The sequence below is a fragment of the Hippichthys cyanospilos genome, chromosome 5, assembly GCF_059441005.1.
Source record: "Hippichthys cyanospilos isolate Australia breed blue-spotted pipefish chromosome 5, RoL_Hcya_1.0, whole genome shotgun sequence".
Lineage (NCBI taxonomy): Eukaryota > Metazoa > Chordata > Actinopteri > Syngnathiformes > Syngnathidae > Hippichthys > Hippichthys cyanospilos.
The window spans coordinates 15020259-15044099 of NC_142373.1; the positions used below are offsets into that span (position 1 = coordinate 15020259).

Genomic DNA, 23841 nt, shown 5'->3' on the forward strand with positions numbered 1-23841 from the left:
TGGACGGCAGCCCAAAGTAGTAGAGCGAACGAGATTATATAAAATGCACAGATAAAAACTCGTTAAGTCACTGTGTGCTGCTTATAAATATATCATGAAATTAACAAAGCTGAAAATCACATTTTTCAAAAACTTTTGTTTCATGTTTTCTTAGCAGCAACAATACTGATGCAAGTCTGTGATCGATTACTCCAGTCTGCAGCAATTTCTTCACAACAGCGGATGAACAGGCTCGCTACGGCTTTTCAGAGGTAAGACGTCAAAATTGCCCAAATCGTGAAGCACTCATTAAAACGCGGGCGCTCATGTTGTTCTGCAACCTAGAGTATCGTTTAATTGACGTGGTTGTTGCTTTATGTGACCTATCGAGTCGGAAACGTCGACACGTGGGTCCAAGCGTGTCGTTCGTTTGCTTATTTGTGTCTACAGTGGAAGCCGGGCGGCCGGGGTTAGCAACGTAAAGAGGCGCTTCCTTCTCCGGATGCTGTGTCCCCGCCCGCCCGGGAAGGGTCGTAAAGTGAAACATTCGGCCTTCGGCTAAGTGTAGCTTATGAAATTATACAAATTTATAATTGCAAATGCACTTCATTCTATTCACTATTTACAAGAATTACGTTTAATAAGTCGTGTATCAGTTGTCGCAATTTGACTGTAGTCAAATAAATCACAGGTGTGTTTTCCCAGACACGCCACACGATGATCTAGTTTTATTTCCCAAATCAAAATGAGCTTTCTGTAATTTAAGTGCGTTGGTGGGTACCCGCAGATGTGCAGATACGCTTAAAACAACATTTGATTACCAAAGGCAACATTTGGCCATCGCGAGCGTTAGTCACAGAAATATTAGTGCTGTACTCAGTTCTGTTGTGTCTGTACTCTGCAAGGACATTTTATAGATTCTCTTCCATATACATTCTTTTAAAAAAAAGCAAAATGCCCTTCTAAAGCAAAATATAACAATTTGTCAGTGACTGTCACCTTCCCGGCCAACTCAAGATGTTTTTTTGGGTGGCCACTTATCTAGCATTGCCAATGATGACTATTGCCTCTGCAAGAAAAAAATAGTGTGTTTGGTTACTACCTGTATTGCATTTCTGTCATCACAACGATGTTTTATTTGTCCTCGAAAGTTGTAGTATCTCGCATAAATGCAGCCATTAGCTGTGAAAATACAACATTTGCTAACAGCAATCCAATATTCCTCCCCAAAACGTTACATACTTACATACATTTGGTCACAAATCATTTATTTGTCTGGGGAAGTGGTATTTTCTAAGAAATAAAATATGAATACAACAGTTGCTTACACTAGGATGTATTTGTCAAGAAATGCAAAAGCATTCTAGTGGTTTGTGTCTACAGAGACCGGAGCCACCTACGGACGTCACATCATGGGCTTGACCAAGCAGTACCTGCGTTACGTGGCGGGTGCTGTGTTCGGCGTGATCGGCAGCCAGAAAGCCAACATCTGCTTCGTCACTTTGCGTGGCGGCGAACGCGGCCGCCACGTTGCTGTAGCGGCGTGCGAGCACGTCTTCATCTGGGACACCCGCAAGGCGGAGAAAGTGAGAAGAAAGAATGTTTTACAAGTGACTTAAAAGTGTTGCTGCCACCGTTGTGTAGTGCTGCAATTGCAGTTACCGCCAATCATAGTCAACTCTGGCTAAATTGTCGCTGCTCTTAATTTATCTGCTCTTTATTTTAACTAAAGTCATTTGAAGTTGGCCTTCTACAAGTTTTACATGCAGAAATAATTCTGGGTCAATAAACAATAAAGAGGGGATAAAGGTCTGTGTTGCTCATCTGTTGTTCTCCTCTCCTGCTCCAGGTTTTGATCCTCGCTGGCCAGAAACATGAGGTGAGCTTCCTATGCCCATCGCCAGATGGCATCCACTTGGCCGTGGGCTATGAAGACGGTGCCGTGCGCCTCTTCAGCCTGCTCAACGGAGAGAGCAACGTCTGCTTTAATGGACACAAGTCAGCCGTCACGGCCGTGTGCTATGACGAGCTTGGGGCGCGACTTGTCACCGGCTCCAAGGTTAGTTAGACAAAAATTAGGAAGAGCCTATGTCCTTTTTATATGTGGGAAAATTGAATTGATTAGATGACCACTCCACACCCCCAAACTCAAGGTTAATGTATCCACAGACCGGAATTAGCCGATAAGTTTGTAGAAAGGTTACTTTTTGAATTGTGGCTATGAATTAAAAGTCGTTTTGCTTGGCAGGATACAGACGTGATCGTGTGGGATATCATCAATGAATGCGGCCTCTTCCGCCTGCGGGGGCACAAAGATGAGGTCACGCAAGCGCTCTTCCTCAAAAACAAGAATCTCCTGGTGACTAGGTACTGTGTCATTTGAAGAGCGAGTAGAGCAGCTTATTTTTATTTGGGATCAATCAGAAGTGCTTGAAAATGGTGGCAGGTGTGGGCTGCAAAATGGCACACCTGACACTTGAATGTGATTGGCCCATATAAAACATGGCCACATGCCTAGTTGTCCCCTGGGAGCTGGGGGGCACACCACATATCTCGCTTGTTTATTGCAGGAGTGTATAGACTTTTTATTCACAGTGTATGAACCCAAATCCTGTGTTTTGGGCAGCTCCAAGGACAGTTTTGTCAAGTGGTGGGACTTGGACACACAGCATTGCTTCAAGACCTTGGTGGGCCACCGCAGTGAGGTGAGCATTCTCTTCATCATTTGTTTGCTTAAGTTTCTTCCGCCACTTTCACTCTGAAGAACAACATATACTCATTCCAAGTTGAACATCAAGTTCAAAGTGCAAAGTGTGTCTTGACTGCCGCTTGCAAGCATCGACTGTCTGCTTCTTCAAAACCCTGCAAAAACTGAGCAAGCCATCATAACAAACACATGAGGGATTATAAATGAAGATTTCATACGTTTAGGGAAAATTGAAATCATTTTTAGTAGTGTATAGGACCCTCCAAATTGTCCTTAGATGTGGTGGGGTCTGCGAGTAGTTGTTTGTCTCTGTGTGCCCTGCAATTGGCTGGCAACCAGTTCGGGGTGTCCCCCCCCGCCTACTGCCCGAAGCCAGCTGGGATAGGCAGTAGCAAGCCTGTGACCCTTGTGAGGATAAGCGGCTCTAGAAAATGGATGAAAATGTTGTAATTTAAAAGCCTGCTCTGTCTTGCATAATTCTACAGCAGGCATTTTTTCCAGACTGAAATGAGATGGCATCTGACTTTTTAATCAGGTGTGGGCCATGACCTTCCTCAACGATGAGCGGCGGTTGTTGACGGGCTCGGCCGACAGTGAGCTTCGAGCGTGGGACGTCACATACCTACAGGAGGTGAGCCGGGACCGCAAACAGAATGGTGGCTCTCCGCGGTTCCCGCTTGATGATGACGCGCGTGTGTGTATTTGCTTGTATCCAGGAGCAGGCCGAGGGCGAGCCCAAGGTCAAGAAGGGCAAAAGCGTCCTGGAGGGTGATGACGAGGGGACTGGCGGCGGCAGCAGCGACGTTGATGAGGACGCCGACGACGAGAGTCCACAAGACGTAAGGGGAGCCTTCCTAAGGTTTTGATGATTGGAGCGTGTGCTTGACGTGTGATGTTTCTCGCCGCCTTTTAGCGTATTTTGACCTGCAAGAAAGCAGGGTCCATCCTCCGCCTGGCCAGAGACCGAGTTGTGTCTATGACTACCGACAGCAAGGCCACAGTCTTCGCCTGTCACGTGAGTGCCAAAATGTCTTCAGTGAAAAACAAATGCAGTGCACCATCGTGAAATTGATCACACAAGAAAACAGCTGTTTGGCAATTAGAGGGAAGTAAAAGTTTACTTTTAATAATATGTTCTATGTGGTCTAAACATGACATTTTGATGAATATTGCGTTTGTATAATATTGAGTAAGCAGCAAAATAAGGACCGTTTTTACTTATTTCCGGGGTCGGACATTTTGCCACTTACCTTTGACCGAAATTGACATTGCAGTTGCTCAAAGGTCAGGGAACAACCAATCATGGCTCATCTGTTCTCGAAGTTTGGTCATGTGATATTTGCAAGCTGAGCCGTGATTGGTTGTCATTTTCATCCCACCAAGTGGCAAACTGGCTGCACACAGATATGGGTTTAATTGGGTGTATTTTGCTGCTTAATTTATAATCTACGAATGTAACACTAACAATAATACTTTGTTTAGACTAGTGCAGTTGCATAGGACATCTTATTGTAAAATAAAAAAATTAGGGTTGCCTTCCCTTTAAAAGGACTCCCATCAATTGAGGCAAAAGCCATGATGCCCACAAAAACAAGTAATACTTTTGATTAGACAAATTAAATGGTGGAGTTAGCAATTGTAATTAAAAAAAAAAAGCAAACAAAAAAAACTGACACAGCCATGCTCACAAGTGGTAGATGGCTCCTGGTGTAGATTTCAAGTGTATTGAATTTTGCATGGCAAAATGGGCTGCTCTGGTGTGGAATCTGTACTTGAGCAGAAGTATGATTTCTGGTGGGATTGCACAGGGTAACGACTCGCTCCTGGAGGTGTTTTCTGTGCTGTCTGAGGGCCAAGTGCGCAAGAAGATGGCCAAGAAGCTCAAGAAAGCCAAGAAGAAGGCAGCAAAGTAGGCATCCTTTTCACCAAAAATTACAAATCTAACCTCCTTCGTTTGTTTGTTTGTTTGTTTGTTTGAGGGGGGTATTCAAATCACCATGGAGAAAATATGTATTAGATTGACAGTGATAGACTGTATATTTTTTCCAGCATTGAAAATGTTTCAAATTGAGTTATCATGTGGTTGCTCTGAGTGCCCTGCGTCATGTTGTATAGCGCCTAATATTTTCTAATAATAACGGCTACGTGGTGTCCCTTCTTTTTCTAGGGCAACAGAGGACGACACAGGCGAGGAGCCGCAAGTGGAGAAGACTTTGAAGGACGAGATCGTCCGTCTGAGCAACATCAAGGCTTCGTCGAAGATCAGGTGACGGCCTGGATCCGGGCCATGGGACTCGGGCTCACGTGACTTGATTCAAGCAAAGCATCCCTCGCCGCAGGTGGGCCGACTGCCTGTCTTGCGGCGGCGGCGAGCTGAAGGTGGCGCTGCTGCTGCAGAACAACACGGTGGAGACGTACAGCCTGAAGACCACGCGGGACAAGGCGGCGCCGGCGGCCAGCAAGACGGCGCGCCTGACGCTGGCTGGCCATCGCACCGACGTCCGCACGCTGGCCTTCAGCTCCGACAACCTGGCCGTGCTTTCGGCGTCCGGGGACACCGCCAAAGTCTGGAACAGGTAAAGCCAGCGGGATTGCTGACATCACAATGACTCATATCTCATGTTCTCACCTTTGTTCACAACTGCTCGTTCCTTGTTGAAAGATATTGCATATAATTGACAAAATTGATCAAATTCTTCATTACACTCATTTTCATATACTGAAAGTATTGATTGTGACCAGTGAATATATAAAAGGTACTAAAACTATTTTTAACACTTTCATTATATAAAATCTTGCCTATTACACATACTAAAATAATATGAGATTATTTAAACCATCAAGTGTACTGAATAACAGTAAATTACGTGCATACATATACGTAGCACTTAGTCTACTATTTTGATTCCAATTTTTAATATGTATATACAATTTTTATGTTTTTACCTGGGGTTTTACTTGCATGCACTATTTAACATAGGTTTGGATTGCCCGCCATAAGGCAAATTCCAGTGACGATCCCAACCACGGAACGGATTAATCTCGTTAACCGGGGGCCCACTGTATCATGAAATTCACCTAATAACGGTGTGATAAATGTTTGAATTCATAGTCGTTACAAAACAAAATATTCAGTAAATTAACTAACACATAGTATCTAATGTGTGATTAAAACACTTCATTCTGTAAAATACCAAAAAATATTACTTTTAATTTAATGAAAATCGTCATGATCAAATGAATAAATGTAAATAAAACATGGGTTATGAAAGTCAAAGCGCTCACTTGTTTGTGTTTCAGGTCGACACTGCAAGTGGTGCGCACCATGGCGTGCGAGTATGCCCTCTGCTCTCTCTTTGTGCCCGGGGACCGGCAGATCATCCTCGGGACCAAGGTGAACCGGCCGGCTGGGTCGCTCCCATGCTGGTTTGCAAGGATTGACGCGCCTCGGGGTTTTTTTTTTTTTCCCTCAGAATGGTAACCTACAAATCTTCGAGTTGGCGTCAGGAAGCCTGCTGGAAACGCTGGATGCCCACCACGGGGCCCTGTGGTCTCTGTGCTTGGCTCCCGACCAGGTATTCCCCCCATCCCTTGCTTTTTTTTTTTGGAATCCTCTCTCTATTCAACACTTTTGTGTTGTTCTTTTTCCTTCATATTTTTACCTTTCCCAGTTAATAGCTCATTTCATTTTCTCTTTTCTTTCCTACTATTTATTTTCGGTTTTTGCATCTACCTTTTCCCACCCTACTTTTTGTTTTTGTACTTTTTTCACCTGGTTTACTTTCCTATGATTTACCTTTTTTTCTTTCATCTTTTTTTCTCCATTCGCCCACCTTGGCCTAATTTAACAATATTTTTTTCAATCTTTTCTGTTTTTTACCATAATGTTTATTTGTCTGCCTTTCTATATATAAATACATTTTCTCTGCATATCTGTAGAGAGGCATCGTGACTGGAGGTGCAGACAAGACGGTGAAGTTTTGGGAATTTGAGTTGGTGAAGGATGAGACAAATGCTCACAAGTAAGGTTCAAAATGACTTTTAATGCTCAAAAGTTTGTTCAAAAGAAAAGATGCAAGACTGTACCATCTTGTGGTTCAACGGCATATTGCTTTAAATGTATTTTTTTAGTTTTCTTTTTTAAAGACTTTCATTTTCCCTCTTCCTCTTCTTTTCCCCATTGTGCATTTTACCCACCTCTTCAGTTCTTACCTCTTGTTTGTATTTATCTCTTTTTTGATGAGTTTGCACATGCATTGCAGGAGGCTGACATTGAAACACACGCGCACATTAAAGCTGGAGGAAGACGTCTTGTGTGTCAAGTTCTCTCCTGATCAGCGGCTGGTGGCCGTCTCCTTGCTGGACTGCACGGTCAAAGTCTTCTACGTGGACACACTCAAGGTAAACTCCCGCCGGGGAAGGAGATGAGGTGCTGTCTAGAAATGGCCGTCACATGACCTTGCTCAACATGGCTCGTCCGTAGTTCTTCCTGTCGCTGTACGGACACAAGCTGCCCGTTCTCTGTCTGGACATCACACATGTGAGTAGCTGCCACAATGGAATGCGCGCATTTGCTTTAGAATGGGGAGACTTTATTTCAAGGTGGTTGCTGCTTGAATTAGGACCATAATTCAAGTGGACCATAATTATTATGTGGAATCCAGCCCTTACTTTTAAATGGTAACTTCATTTATTTTTTGATTTGGATTTTTTTTCTTGACTTATTTAAAAAAATAAAATTTTTGAAATCCAGATTAAGATTTTTTTTTTTTTTTAATCATTGATCTATTGTACAATAATAAATTTAAGTGTGCTTTCACGTATTCACCATACCAAAACAACATTGGTAACTTTTGTAAACATTTTGGTGCAAATGTTATTTCTCCTTAACGATCGTTGTTATTAAAAAAAAAAAAAAGTTGCTACTGGTTTTTGTTTTCCTCCAGGACAGCACGCTGATAGCCACGGGCTCGGCAGATCGCAACGTGAAGATCTGGGGACTGGACTTTGGTGACTGCCACCGCTCCATGTTCGCGCACGATGACAGGTTGGTAGCACGCAAGACGGCACACTCGCACGTTCTCCAATCCGACGCGCTCGCGATTAACTCACTTGGCTACTTGGCTGTGTGCAGCGTCATGTTCCTGCAGTTCGTCCCCAAGACGCATTTATTCTTCACGGCGGGAAAAGACAAAAAGATCAAGCAGTGGGATGCCGATAAGTTTGAACACATTCAGACTTTAGAGGTCAGTCCCTGTTCGAAAAGGTTTCGGGGTCCTTCTATCGTGTCGCGACATTTCAAGCACTTGACGTTGCTGAAATATGTCAACTTGTAGACAAAAGTCAGCGAATGAGACCACTTGGAGAGACAGTCATCTGTCCTCCATTGCGGGGTTCCCTTCTAGAACAGTCAACAGTCGAATTCCCCTTTTTAAATGCTCCCTAGCCATGCTTTATACTACTTATCGCTGGTTAAAATGTGTTTACATTTTTCAAGCACCTTTTATTCAAAGCTATATCTCTAAATTTCACGGCCTCACTACATAGCGGATTTCTCAACAAATATTGACGCTTGTATATCAAGGGCCACCATCGCGAGGTGTGGTGTCTGAGCATCAGCCCCAACGGCGACCATCTAGTGTCGGCGTCACATGACAAGTCACTGCGCCTGTGGGAGAGGACCAGGGAGCCAATCATCCTGGAGGAGGAACGCGAGATGGTTAGGAACAGCATGGAAAACGCTTTATCATCATTACCTTTGGAAGTTTCTTGCAAGTTTAGAGCTTTTTTATGGCGTCATTTGACAGGAGCGGGAGGCGGAGTTTGAGGAGAGCCTGGCTAAGGGTGACACTCCGGTGGTAAGTTGACATCTTGTGCATTTTAGCAGCGATGTGCAAGCTGAGGTTAGGACACAAACTGTTATCATATTCAGATTCAACACAGTCACGTGTTTCTGCGCGGCGTTTCTGCGGCTGCTCGCAAAGTCACTGATGAAATGAGACATTAGCGTGCTAGCTAGCATTTTCTCGGTTCCTGATTTGAGAACTTAAGGCGGATTGTTTCAAATGTTTTTCGAAACTTGCTCTCTTAATTTGCCTTGCTAACGGTTAGCGTCGATCCTTAGTCGATCTCTTGGCAATTCCGCAGGTGCCCGGAGAGACTCCAGGTGAAGCCGCGCCAGCCGGCAAGAAAACGGTGGAGACGGTCAAAGCTGTGAGTTGACTTAGTGCGGCCTTCCACTTTGCGTTCTTAATAGCGAGCTTGCTAATAATGTGTATTTGGTACCAGGCGGAACGCATCATGGAGGCCTTGGAGCTTCTCCGTGGGGAGAACAGGAAGATGGAGGAACATAAATACGCTTGCCAGCGAGCCGGAAAGGAGGTAAGTGAGCTGACGCTGGCTGGCCGTCGGTTTTGCCACGCCTGGCCCACGGCCTGTGATTCGATCGCAGTCAAGCATGATATGTGCAAAGCCACAATTTCGTTGATGCCTTCTCGTTTTCCTTGTAGCTGGCGCTCCCTGAACCAAATCCCATCCTTGTGGCCTTTGGAAACATTTCTGTAAGGGTTTTTCTCTTCTTTTAATCACATATGGAATGGAAATGGAAATAATGATCTTTTCCAAGGTTCAACTGTGGATATAGTCCAAGCATGTTCTTGTAATAGCTTTGCTGGCAATATTTGAAGTATTATTCCTTCGTATTTATACTTATGCAACTTTTTTCGCCGATCTTCTTTGATCTTTTTCTTTGCTCCATTAGTTTCTTTGTTTTTGCCCTACATCTGCTTGCCCTTTTCCCTTTGTTTTGTTTTGCCCTTTCTATTATTTGTACTCTTTTAACCCATTCTCTTACTCTGTTCCTTTTTCTTCTTGCATTAATTTAATGCCACCTCACTCGTTTCCTCTTTTTGCCCAATTCTAACTTTTTCCTTGTATTTAGTCCATGGGTCTTGTTATTTTTTTAATTTTTCGCCCCTTTACAGCCTTTTTTTATGTTATTGCCCAACAAGTGTGAAGATGTGTTCTGCAATATTAATACTGCTTGGTAAAACAGTGTGTCACGTACAGCTCAACTATGATAACAAATGCCAAAGAAAAATCCAATACATGTACTTAAAACGCCAATTTTCACAGAATTTTTTTGGTCCAGTCTAATGTCCTGTATTACTTTTGTTCTTCTGGGCTGGGACTCTGCTTTGAATTGCGTGCGTCTGACCACCCCAGGGACTGTCATTTTCATTGTGTGTTTGTTGTCATTTGTTGCGCTTGCAGCCATCCTGCTACGTTCTTGATGTCATCAAGAAAGTCCGATCCAGGTGAGAAGTGTCACTCAAAAAAAAAAAATAAAACCTGCACTTGCATGATCTACATTAAAGTACGCTTGCAAAATAGGCTTAAGTCTTAACAAATGTTGATTCCTAAGCCATATATTTGTTATTGTAAATATACATATTATTATTATATTACATCATTATTGTAAGCTGCTCTAACATTATGAAGATATTGCTCCAAAGTAAAAAAAAAAGTAAAACGTGCCCTTGAAAAAAAAAAGTTCAAAGCAGATTCAATTCTAGTGTATTCAATTCCAAGGTTTTCTCTTTCCTGTTTGGGGGGGCTTTGGCAAAATATAATTGAGAAGCACTGCTTCAAATGTAATTTTTTAATGTGTTGTATTTTTTGGGATGGTGGCCATGTCAGTGAGCTGGAGGTGTCCCTGCTGGTGCTGCCCTTCCCCTACGTTCCAGAGCTGTTGGAGCTTTTCAACGGCTTCATCGAGCAAGGCCTGGAGGTGGAGCTGGTGTGCCGCTGTCTCTTCTTCTTGCTCAAGTCAGTATAAGCGCACTTGCTTCTGCTGCCAGCACGATAAGCAAAACACAAGCGGCATGATGCTGGCTTTCCCATAATGGCTTCATGTGAAAGGGGCAAATAAGGCATTGTGCTTTTTCTGTTTTTTTTTTTTTTAATGCTATATTGTTTGGCATCACCTCCTGGAAGTAGAAAATCCTAAGAATTGGCAAAAAGTACTGCAAATTGCTGGTTTCTAATTCTGTATCGAGACTTTTTTTTAAAGATGTCTTTTTCAGTTAATCCTTCTATACAAAATAGGTTTTAACTTGAAAGGTCTCTCTTTTTTTTTTCTTTCCCACCTCAGAATTCATTTTGGTCGAATCTGCGGCAGTCAGAAGCTTCTTCCAATCATGGACAAGTTGCGCAGCAACACCATGTCCAAAGTGCAAGACATCCGCGTAAGTCCACCACGCCGAGCTCCGCGTGGTCGTCGTCATGGTCATGGGCATCATGTATCTCTCCTTCTTGGACGCAGGACCTGATGGGCTTCAACAGCGCCGCCATGCAGTTCCTGCAGCGCGAGTTGGAGAGTAAGGAGGAAGTGATGTTCTTCGCCGATGCCACGGGACGCCTGGCTGACAAAAACAAACGTCGGAGGAAGCGCGAGAGGGTTGTCCTCACCGTTGCCTGATGGTCAGCCATTGCAAAGTAGACCCTTGTTTGTTTTTCTTTTTTTCTACCCCATTTATAGTAACAAGAAAGTCTTAAACCCCAGAACCCCAAGGACATCTTTTCAAATGACTTCATCCTGTGATCCTGTAAAAATCCTGTCATGTCCCTTCTGAAAATGACTCTAATAAAAACCAGATCCTGTTCACAATAACTCCCACTCCCATACCAATTCCATTTTGGAGCTCAAATACGATTAAAAAAAAAAAAAAGAAAGCTGTCTGTGCTAGTCCCCCATCCTACTGCAAAATCTCGCACCCGTCTGTTCTGATCAACTTTTGATGGTGTACCGTCCCGGATACCCGAAAAAAAACATCAGGTAATGCGCTTACCTTGCATTGTCCTTTGCATTTTTATCTTGGGTTCCGCATTGAAGGTTTACAGCCCCGTATTGCTAATTTGCACTAGCATTAAGCTAGTGAGGCCTTTCTTTAGTTTCGAGGGTCTATATTGCTAAGTAATTCTGCATGTTTGATGTCAGTTTTAGATCAAAGTTGACCTGGGCGTGGCACAAACACCTCGAAGCCTCTCGGATGGACCGTTATCTCCGCTGTTTTCCTAAGTGCCGCTCATTGTTGAGCGAGTTTAGTTCCATTGTACTGTAGGGCACTTATGAGTCAAAGTCCATCAACAGCTTGTATCTTGAAAAACAACTTTTAAGTTCAATCACTTGGTATCCCTTCGCTTACGAGGTGAACCAAGTTGCATCCTTCAAGTTTTCTGAATTGGGGGTGGGGTGGGGGCTTTGCCTCAAGGAGGATGGGATTACAGACAAACAAACGGCCTGAAGGGGGCCATGTTGGCCTTTCAGCTTGCAAGCAACCCCCAGTCCTGAAAGTGACACTTTACAAGCTTGTAACTTCACCTCCATTTACAAGCAAGGCTTATTTGCAAGGAAGGATTCATCTTTTGACTTTTTTTTTTTTTCCCTCACAAGCCTTGAAACAATCCTCTAAAACAGGCCAAAAATGTACTGAAGTGTATTTATAGAGCAGTTAAAACACAGCCAGCAGCTCTTTTAAGGACGACTTTTGGACTTGACGCTTGTTAAAGTCTCACCTACTGGCGTGAAAACATTCTTGAGGAAAAGCTCACCCAAGAACCAAGATGCTGCTTAAATTTGGCCCGGTAAAAGTAATCGCTGCAGAATTCACGCCAAACAAACTTTTAGGAACCCTTTCGCGACACGTTCCTTACTCGGAAAGATGGGATGCTTGCGTGTAGCCTGAGGAGCTCTGGGCTCAATTCAATTTTCACCTGTCACTCAAAGTGTGTTTTTCCTTCTCGCGTCGTCTTGGCCGTCGGCGCTCGGGTGGCGTTTTGATTGACAGCAGGTGCTGTTTTCTCGGATCAAGTTTGTGGCGTCCGCGTGACCGACCGGCCGCCTTATGTAGAGTGAGTGCGCCAAGAGATGGACGCCCACCGCTAACCCTTGCCAATGCATACATAATTCACGTCCTAATTCTGCTTCTTTGGACTCCAACGAGACATTCCATTATTCAGTCAGTTATTTTTTTATGTTCCTTAAAGTGGATTTTAAAGTTATTTCCATCATATTATTCATATTGACAGGGCAGATAATGCTCAAATAAAAATGGAAGATGATTTGGTTACTAGTTTGGACAATTTAACCTTTTACATTGTGTATTAAAAATGAGACTGATTATTATTTTGTTGAAATAATTGATTGCATTTCAATTTTATTGATTAAAATGGTATCTTTTTTTTTTTTTTAAATTAATCAACCACAAGGCCTGCGCAAATAATTAACCACTGCTCTAGGCTATCTATTTCTCATTAATATAAATATTTAAAAATCGGTCAATTTTACCTCACTTTTGATAAACCATTGCTGCATACTCAAAAGAATTGCTGTACAAGGCAATTTTTTTTAATGTGTACAAAATAATTCTTTTTTATATCACTTATTCTATTAATATTTTGCTTTAGTTTTATTTAATTAAAGGGTTTTTTTTAATCACTTTGGGCAACATGCAAGGTACACCCAATGCAGGTTGCCAGCCAATCACAGGGCACACACACAAATGACTAATCACACTCACAGACGCACCTTAGGGCAATTCGGAGTGCCCAATTTTCCTACCGTGCATGGTGTAGTGCACGCGTATGACAAATATAATACGGATGTTAGGTTTCCTTAAGCAAAACATTGAAATAGTGACGAAGTAGATGACTCAAAGCACATGCGGCACTTGAGATATGAGGTGGCGGCGGGCAATTCCATCGCAGCTGCCGGCGCCTTGAGTGATGAGGTGGCGGGCAACGGCGCATGAACCCGCCTCCAACCTGGCCAAATACGTTGTGCCAATAACCGTCCTCGGTGATGCTCGGCGGGGGTGCAACAAATCCTTACAGCTGTGTCACAGAATCCCAAAAATCCAATTATTATAAAAGCTTATTTCCTCATGTGTAGCGGCGTGAGTGTAGCGAGCCTGGACATCAGCAAAATGGAAACGCAAAGCCCTTAGCTGTAGAGCTTGCCTCATCTTTGCACTAATTATGTTGTAATTCTATTTTGATTTACATTTTTCAAATTTTTTTTGGGAAGGGTTCCTGCCTAATTATACTCTGTGAGAGAAATCCCTAAAACTCCTTTTCAACCAACCCTATCTTCACCCATTGACTCGCTCCCTTTAAAAGCCTGAAGGAAGTGTACTTAAGCCTTGAGTAGCCTCTGCATTTCGCGCAAACAACCCCTGAGAGACTTGTTGGTCCCAAGTCCATTTTACTACATTTGATGAAATACAAGTGTGAGTCTCATTTTCAAAACAATGGAAAGAAGAAAGCCCTCTCCAGCCTTGGTTAAAGTTAGTTAGTTGACAGCCATTTTTCTACCCATTCTGAACGTTTTTCTCTTTTCAAAACCGAGTGATGGCTTGTTGAAAAAGTGGTCGGTGCGTGACGCTTGTTAGGGACTTGGAGGGGCCTCGCACCTCCTATCATGGGAGCAGAAGAGGGAAACTTGTTTGATAACCACACTTGACCTTTACCTGGGTGAAGGACCCCCACCATCAGAGGTAGCAAAAAAGTACACACACACACACTTTTACGTGTGCGCAAGTTTGTACAAACTGATCATTTAGAAAAACTAAAAAGATGATAACATAAAATTTGGTGGACATGTCTATCATAACAGCATACACAAAAACGTCTCAGGGACACAAGCCTGTAATTTAAAGAGGCTGTATCATTATGGAGCTTGTAACCAAATTTCAATGTTGGCTTCTCACCCTAAACACTGCCAAAGTTTTGTTACTTTATCGATATAATTCGAAGCATTCCTGGCTTATTCTGTGCTCTTGCACCGGCCCCACCCATGCAGAAGAAAAGGGCTTGAAGTGCGCTTATGAAGACAGGAGCAATTCACAACTCCCCTACACCTCCCCTCACCGCAAGGGAAAGTATACGCCGACATTATTCACGTATTTTAGTTTCGTTTTTGTTCTGGAGCAGAGGAGGAGAGATTTTGCACCGGGTCAGCCAAGTAAACAGCAACGTTTCATTTATTGGCCAAAATGTGCGTTTGGGAGCACACATTTGGACAATTACAATCGGTAGTAAAAATATTCACCTGCGGGCGGAACTATTGTTATGAATATTGGGTTCCCGCAGGGACTGAATTGATAAGAGGAACGCATGTTAGCGAGAGTGGCGTATTAACAGCCTTTTGCATTTTAATGTCAGTAAAATGCCTGTTTTGGTGCCGTATTTACGCTGTTTGAATAGTCCCCAGCGAGCCTCAAGATGGATGCATGGCCCGCCGCCGTTGATCTACAACATGAAGGCCGCCTTTCGCTAAGAGGTACCGTCTCCACATATGAGGTGTTTTACTTTCAGGTTAGGTCCATCGGTACCATAAAACTCATATTTCATGAGAATTTAAATCACCAATGTGCCAATGGTAACTTATACACATATTACATGGGAAAGAATAAGATATCATGTTATAGACCCTTTAACGTCTGCCAAACACTTTTGTTCAAAAAATGTCTTTTGATTTTGGAAGCGGGAGAGAGGGGGCGTCATAGCAAAATACTCAAGGAAAGTAGAGAAAGGTGAGCAATGTCGTACCCAAGTCCAGTAAGAAAGTGGTTGTCCTAGCGCAAACAAGCTAGCACATGGCCGATGTAATTAGCCATTTTGAAAGCGCGGCACTTCACACGACAAGTCGTAAACAGACATTCAATCCTCGCCTGCCAGCCCCGGCTGCTTATTCTGCACTTTTATAGTCCCTCGCCGAGCCCCCCCCAAACAATAATGCCACTGTGTGGTCACGGCCCACAATGCCCCTCATTCGTGCCTGTTCAAGGCACCAAAATAAACAGCAAATGGCACGCCTTTGCTCCAAAAACACATTTTTACGAGGCTGGCGGCGGACCCGCCTGAAAAGCCGATTGGCAGGAAGTTAGCTGCTCGCTAGCAGAAGGACGTGCCAATAAACTCAGGTGGAGGGCTTCAACGTGCCTGTCGAGGAGCCAAAGACGGCCCCACCTGAAGGCCAGAGGGCAGTAGAGGCCACCGATTTAGTCCGAGCACTGACGCAAATCCTCAGGGCCCTGTAAAATGAAAATAACCCTCTCGTAAATTTGGCACAATGCAGAGGCGTGCCCTTCGCAGCCATGCCAAATTTAAATGAATTTAAAAAAACGCAAAGTATGTCAAACGCCAACCACCTTGTTGGGCGTTGCCTTGAGCATGTGTTTGGGATCATTTGACCGCCTCCGAGTTGACAGAGGCCAAAAACCAGCTCTTCCATCGCCTTGTCGCTTTTGTGCGGGTGTCACCTCGCCAAAGATTAACTCGTTTATACCCCAGGAGAGCCTCCGAAATATACTCACATGAAAGAGCATGCGTCGTAGACAAATCAAATTATCGCACTGGTTTGATCTTCCGTGCAGATGACATGTTCCAAATATGCCACCAAGTCGAGTCGGCGGGTGAGCGCCGATGGTGCCTCGTGCGCACCCGTCTTTAAGACTACAGCGGCTGGAATGTGTCCCAGCGACAACAAGGCGCTCTAAAGGTTCCCCGCCCCGAAGACCAGTTCCACTCACTGGCGGTTAAGTTGGACTTTTAAAATTAAACGACACATGTAGCCGCCTATTTAATTGTGACGCACACACGCTCATGGCTGACAACGAGGCGCTCCGAAGCAGCCGCACCTATTGAGTCTTGTCAGGTCACATGTGTCAAAGTCAAGGTCCGGGAGATACCCTGATCCTGGTTCCTAAAAGCAACCCCAAAACTAAGCCTACTCTGAAGACCCAACTCCTAAACCCTTGGCCTTAATTCTAACCTTTCACGCATCCCTATTCCGCAAATCGCATCTCGAATCACCAAGTCCCAATTTGCCAATGCTGGCCACAAAATTAACTTTGAGTCCTTGAGGAGTCACTCGCTGTAAAAGTCTTGATTTACGAGGGCCACTCTGCGCTAAAATCCCCCCCGACAGACTTGCAATTTCCTGTGAGAGAAAACACTCACTCAATCCACGCGGAGGGGGAAACACTCCAAAGGGGGGGAAAAAAAAGAAACAAAAGACAGCATAGAAAAATAATAGTCACAAGCGTGAGTGGAAAACGTCAGACAAGTGTCACTCACTTGAAGAAAAACAGTTTGATTGACCGGCCGTTTCCCGGCAAAATCCATAAACTGCATCCGCACAACCTAGCCCTCACCTATGATTTATTTGGAACGTGCCAGGCACACCTCATCAATAATGCACACACACACACACACACACACACTTGAAAACAAGCCGTCCATTTTCCAGTTCAAGTACCGACTTTGACGCTAGTCTAGCAGCGGAACAAGTTGAGAACAAATTTGGGAATCCGTGGACATCAAAGGATCTAAAATTACAACTACGCTGCCTGCTTGCACAGAACAAAACAAGTCATTGCACTTGCTTGAAACCGGGCCTTGTTCGAACTCACGCAAAAAATGTCTCATGGACTAATGGAATCCCCCAAGTATAAGATGCGCTTTTTTTTTAAGTAAAATTTTAGAAGCGCTGCACTACAATATTATGCTCTATAAAAACATACTGCTGCAATTTTGGTTTGATGAGCTTGGTTTTAGACCGTCAATAGCAAAAGAATCAAAAATGGCCCCAAACTCACAGCACTAATTTATGAGGGGCATTGACCACACGTGAAATAGTGCAGTCTCGTGGACTCCTTGTAGATCCAGCAGAATACGTTTTACTAAGCTTCTTGGACAATTCAACTTGTTTATTAGTTGTTTTTTTTTTCTCAGGCTTTTTTTTTAACAATACACACAAATAGGAGATGGCGTCAGGCCACACCAAAATTGTTGATTTGGGAAGAAATGTGTGGAATTGATCCGATTTGCACACGGGGTGGGGGGCTGCCCCACTCTGACCGTATAGTCCCGTATATTTTCTTAAGGTTTGTGAGAAGCTTGAAAAATAGCTGAGAGGCTAACGTTGAAACACACGCACACACACACACGCTCACGCAGACCACCCAGAAAGACACAGGCTGTCAATCAAGTTCATCAGAGAATAAACAAGAGCGCGTTTGATTTTACCGCCAGCTTTTTCCCCCATTAATTTCACTGATCATTTGGATGTTTTGTTGACTTACTTTATTCACTTAGGTGCAGCCTTTCCTTTCATTTTGCTCACACACACGTGTCTCATGGCATCAATTTCGTCTCCTCACACACTTTTAGGTGAGCTAATTCAATTAGCCAACCGCTTTCAAGCAGTCATCATAAACACACGCGCATCAACGCAAACCTCGTGTGTGTCTCCGGGGCAAAGTTGTCTGTCAGCACGGAGGCTTGAGCGCAGGCCTCATTATAAGCCTTCAAGCCATGCAACACAAACACACCCACACAGACACACACATATGCACAAACTTTTAACATCAGCCCAAACATGACCCACTGACCCGGTCTAGTCCAGCTCCAGACTGTGTTCTTGTGACTAATCCGAGGAGATCTTCAGAGCGTAAAACATCCTCATTAAAAGAAGAAGATGAAGGAAAAAAAAAAAAAAAAACGCACACAAAAGGACATCATTAAACACATACATCAATTGCTTGGCATTTTCCATGTTGTCAGCCAGATGTACATACATACATACAGCCAAAAAAAAAACAAAAAACTATTGTTTAAATGTAGCAAAATCAAAGCTGTGGCTTGATATACAGTATATTTGTTTTGTTGTTGTTTTTTTTTAGCTAATGTAACAAAAAGACGAAGTGTGTGCACCCAAACTATAAACATAAAAAAGAAAAAAAAACATTCTGTGTTCAAAGTAACCCTCATGTCATACCGAAGTAAGTTAAAAACAAAACAAAACATGCAGGTCTTTTTTTATTACAGTATTGTGTATATATTACAAATGATATTCGAATGTTACAGTAAAATAGTTCAAAACAAAACAATAAATACATATTTTTAAAGTATCAACGTGTCAAATGAACCCGTTTATAAAAAAGAGGAAAATATTTCAAAGGTGAAAAAATAGGACGGCGTAAAAACGTTTTTCAAATGGACAAAAGATGTAGCTGGTCATAAGGAGCCATGAAGATTTTTGCCGCAGCAAAGAAACACACAAAACTCGTGCGTGCACACACAGGGAGTAGAAGAAGGCCAAATGTGGAAATGTGTGGCCAGCGACTGCTTCTGATTAGCGTTGAATTGAGTTAAAAGCGTTCTCTTGACTCCCAAGTGCACTAACTCAATTGAAATCTTTTCTCTTGTTTTGGTCCACGGGCTACGAGTGTGGCCTCCCGCCGCCTCCGCCGTTTTGTTGTCTTTTCCTTGTACCTGCGTCAGGCCTTCCCACTTCAGGTTCTTAGCCTGGGGGGCAAAACGTTTGCGAACTGGCTTGCCGTTCTCCAAGCAATCGCGTGAAATCTCGTTTGGACAGTGTGCCTCATGCCCCTTCAAATTCTTCCCAATGATGTATGCAGTAGACTCCGCAATTGCGTTCTTCTTCCCCTCACCCCCTCCATGTTACGTTGCGCGCCGTTCTCCTGTACCGTCACGCTCTCCTAGCTAACACGCGTCTCTTCGGGCTGTAAATCTTAGCCCCCCCCAGCCGACGGCTCCATTTCACCGCGTTCGTAGCGCGTTTGATTTCGTATTCGTCCGTGTCTGAAAATAGAACCCGAGTTTTTGACGCGGCAGCATAAATCTTTGCTTCATCGCACGAGTGTCGTAAACGCATCCGAGCCGATGCGTTTTTTCTTCAAGGCGGTCAAAGGAAAAACACGCTAGCGGGGGACGACGTGAGAAGCGTGCCGTGCTGGCATAACCTTACGAAAGTAGCTAGGTGGATTGGAGCGTGCGCACGGACTGTACATTCTGCTCAAAAGAACAGCCGGGTAGATTGTTGTCTCCTTAGATTTTTGGTTATATAACAGGTATGTCGTCGGGTAGATTACTGGAACATTGCAAGTTCTTGAAGGTAGATTATGGGTGGATTGAATGAAAATTGATCAGTACGTACAAGTATTAAAAGTAGGTGGGTAGGAATTGAGGTTTTAGCTGTAGTTTTGGTAGGTGGGTTGTTGGGTAGATTGCTGTCTCATCAATTGTGTCAGATGAATGAATGCTGTTTGGTTGGTACCGTATTGAAAATAGGTCGGTAGGAACTTATTATAGGTCGGTAGACAGCTGCTGCAGTTGTAGTTTTGGGAGTACATTGAAGGATAGTTGTTTGATAGGTCCAGTTTTGAAAGTAAATAGGTAAGGATTTTAGGTGACTGTTGTTGGTAGGTAGATGGATTGATTGCTAGATTGTCTGCAGGTAGAATGAATGCTTGGTTTTGTAAAGATGTAGGTCGATATCTCATAACTATACATTCGCTTGTAGGTGGGCAGAATACTGACGAGTTTGTGTTTATGCGGCGGCAGGAATGCCGAGGCAAAAGATGACAGACGACAGACGACAAAAAAACAAGCGGCAGCACGTAAAAAGGCAAGATGAGCAAGCGATTGATAGTGAGCCTTTCATCGGCGAGTGCCAACAAATAAACGCCATTCAAAGACGACGCCCGACATTCAGGGAATTCCTCAGAGGGTGAGGGCAGGGGGCCGATCTGGTGTCCCGAGGGACGGAAACGTTAGCCCCTCCGTGAGTGAGTCAGAGAGAGGGGGACAGCTGGGAGCTAATCCAGAGCAAGGCGCATCTTGCTTACTCGATGCGAGCGGAGCGAAACCGTCGACGTCGGCTTCAACTCGACAAGAAAAGCCGTCTTGCTGCTCACGACAAGGCACTTAACCACCACACATCTTCCTACCTAGCTCTCTTCAAGTCTACCAACCAATGTAAATAACTCAAATATGACCATTTTTATCTACCTGACAAGAATCCCATATTTGACCGACAATACGTACCGCAGGTTTTCAAAACTTCTGATCGATCGTCCTACAGTTGACCTACTTGAGAAATTTTCAAGCTAGCTAACCAGTCAACTACCTTCCCACAATTACGCAATGTACCTATCGGAAAAAGGAAAAAAAAAAAAAAACCACCTACCCATAATCCCAGTTTTCCCAATTGTCTACTTTGTGTGATATGACCTACATACTGACAAGATCTATCTCTTGTCAGATCTTTTCCCTTTCAAGAATCTTAGGTTACTCACAGTAGCTAGCTACCCATCTTACAACAATTTTTTGTCCATCAAACCTATGCTGTACTTATCTGAGATCTACAATAGCTCCCTCCCTCCATCCAATAATTTATCTAGATCAGCGGTTCTCAAATTGGGGTACGAGTACCCCTGGGTGTACTTGACGGAACTCCGACAACTTTTCGAGCCACCTTCCTCCTTTCTCCACGGACCCGCCTAATAACATTCGGCCTGGGCCGCTTCACGTCTTCCCCTCCACGAGAGCAGTAAGTGTGACCTCTGGAAGTTCGCCAGCCAAAGGTTTCGTTTCAACAGCTACAACTTCCTCGAGGGTTCATCGTGTCATTAATGTCAATGGGAAAAACAGCTCGTCCCCACACGCCCCCTCAAAATAAAAAGTAAAAAAAAAAAAGACCCAAACCCGGGGGGACCGCTTCTAAGTCAAATCTCAAATCAACCTTTGTGAACGTCTGGAGTCGACCTTGAAGATCGCACGGGTGCGTGCGAACACCAGATGGTTCTTCCAGAACATGGGCGGGCGGGGGTCCTCGCTACGCTGCGAGCCCAACGGCTCTCTCCATGGCAGCTGCGAGGGGGAAGCTCCCAAAGGGCAGCGCCACCAATGCTCACGCTCTAAATTTCCCCTGCCGAGATCAGCGCCGAACCATCAGAGTTGTTAGCGTTTTCCTTCCTGCAATCGGCCGCAGAGAGCGAGAGGGTCCTCGGTGTCGGTCTGTCGTCACGGGGATGCGAAAGGACTCAATTGAAGCCTGGACGCATCCTGACTGAAGTCTAGTAAAACTGAGACTCCTGGCCTTGAGGGTGCCCACAGGTCTACGATCGTCTTATGTACCTCAGGCAATCTCTCCACCTATGATACCAGTACCAACCCACAAGTTGATAATCCTTTGAGCTACAGGTACACGCATTCTGATAGTATTCTTATTTAAAGGAATAGTGCGTAAGATACAGACGTTTTTTTCATTACGGACAGCAGGAAGTACTATTGTCCGTGTCTATAACAAACATGGCCGCCTCCAGAGAAGTGCAACCCTCCATGTAATATAATTTCATGATAACTAGACCTATATTTAAAACATACAGTCGGTCATTAAGAACACATTCATTTGCAAGTTTTTAAAATGTACAATCATTCAATGTATTCCTTTTGAATGAAAAACGGTCTAAATCTTACACACTGTCCCTTGAATCTGGCTACTTTTTAACATCTGACAATCCTACCACGTGCCAACGACCGGACAACCCTGCTACCCAATCAAACCTTCCAATAATCTATCCGTCTATCACACAGTTCTACACACTACCTCCATACCCTTAATAGTTTACATATTGCACATCTTATGAGCTCTCTACCTAGCTACTAGCGACAATCCATCAAGCTACCTGTGAACTGTTAACCTTCCACCAATCTACCAAGCTCGCAGCGACAGCTCATCGGGACGGTGAAACAGCGGCTGGTTTGTCGTTCAAGCTGTTGCCCCCCCACCCCCATGGGAGGGCATACTGTGAATATCCCAATACACACACACACACATTTGTACACAACATTTTTAACACTCATACACAACGTTGCGCTACATGGCAGCTATGCACACAGTAGCGTTTTGAGTTGGCGTATTCTTTTTCTGTAAAAGTGTCTCACTTCACACACACACACACACGCAGACACGCACACACCTGCTATGCCTTTTGTTCTGCAAGGCAATTAGCACAAGGCTCTCTCTCGTTAGCAAGCCATTGTAGCATTAGCGCATTGTCCTAGCCGCTTTAGCACTGTGACACCAGCTCTGCGCAGGGAAAAAAACAAAACAAAACAAAGCCAGGGAGTACATTTTGCTTGTTTAATTCTAATAGTGAAATCTGTGCAAATTCCACTTATGTAAATAACATAAGTTATTTGTTGTTGTGGTTATTTTTGTAGAAATCCCCAAATCTCTCTCAAAAATGTGATTTTCATGAAAAACTCAAAACTAAATTCTGTGATGTGAGCCTTGTTTTGTCATAACGCAACTCGCACACACACACACCCACACATATATGTGTGAACTACTTAATCGAGACATTTAAATGTATTATGCATGAGCTATGACTAGCTATTTTTTGTACCAACGGTGAATGTCAAGTTTATGTTAATCGGATAACGTGTCTCTAAATATTTTTTTTTCTGTTGTGTTTTGAATAATATCATCAACATAATCAAATAATATGAGAGCAAGGAAAGACTATAAGTATCACTTTATTACTCAGGTCAAGTTGAGTTGCTTATTCAAGCCGAAACACCGGTTTCATTTCAATTGCCTCAGTACCACTAGAGGGAGCCACTGGCAGCACACTGTGTCAATGGCAGTTAAAACGCCAGCAATCCGCCTTTCTAGAGAGGCCTACAAGTCCTATGCTAGCCTAGCTACGCTACGTCAATGCGGGGCCTTGAAAAGTACAAATGCATACAAGGCAGTATACATATACTGTATATTGTCGTTAAAGCTACAGACTTTATAGCAGCCAAAAGCGCCATTAGCTCTGGCCTAACATTGATGCATGCGGCAAGGTGTTGGGTATAATGTTCAAGCATTAGTTTCAAGGTCGCACACATACAAGGGGGTTGTGTGTGCATGCGCGTGTGTGTGTGTGTGTGTCAGGGATAGTAATAGCTGCGTTGACAGACATGAGCGACCAGCTGAGCTTCAAGCCGCAAACTCGCTCGCGAGCAAGAAACACGAGCGAGGATTACCGCAAATGTTGACAACAGATGACCTCATTATACGTGTTGTTTGCTTTGTTTTTGTTTTTTTCCCAAAAATCGTGACAAAAAGCCACCATCCTGCTCGTTAGTTGCTTTCTTTTATCAGTAGGAGAAGATTTTCGTGTGGAGACAGCGGAGATGCACGCACGGCCGCATTCGTACTTCGTTCAAATTGTACTGCAGGAATTGCAAAATTGATGATTGTTTTTAATCATTATTGTGTTATGGATAACACCCTC

General features: G+C 43.8%; 1 protein-coding gene across 1 annotated transcript; it reads left to right on the forward strand.

Annotated features, from left to right (window-relative positions):
* Positions 1–104: 104 nt before the first annotated feature.
* Positions 105–11534, forward strand: wdr3 (WD repeat domain 3). The gene is made up of 27 exons (XM_088415254.1): positions 105–251; positions 1363–1565; positions 1829–2038; positions 2228–2346; positions 2606–2684; positions 3222–3317; positions 3403–3525; positions 3600–3701; positions 4495–4595; positions 4854–4952; positions 5026–5262; positions 5987–6080; positions 6160–6261; positions 6626–6708; positions 6949–7087; positions 7170–7226; positions 7633–7733; positions 7821–7932; positions 8271–8405; positions 8494–8544; positions 8834–8899; positions 8975–9067; positions 9196–9246; positions 9959–10002; positions 10385–10513; positions 10839–10932; positions 11010–11534. Exons 2-27 carry the CDS (start codon positions 1392–1394, stop codon positions 11163–11165), a joined length of 2847 nt encoding a protein of 948 aa, XP_088271380.1. The 5' UTR covers positions 105–251; positions 1363–1391; the 3' UTR covers positions 11166–11534.
* The last annotated feature ends 12307 nt before the right edge of the window (positions 11535–23841 follow it).

Coding starts and splice junctions, on each gene's coding strand:
- wdr3 (XM_088415254.1), top strand. CDS start 1,392: ATGGGCTTGACCAAGCAGTACCTGCGTTACGTGGCGGGTGCTGTGTTC. Junction 4,596..4,853: donor GCCAAGAAGAAGGCAGCAAA/GTAGGCATCCTT, acceptor TTCTTTTTCTAG/GGCAACAGAGGACGACACAG. Junction 10,003..10,384: donor ATCAAGAAAGTCCGATCCAG/GTGAGAAGTGTC, acceptor TGGCCATGTCAG/TGAGCTGGAGGTGTCCCTGC.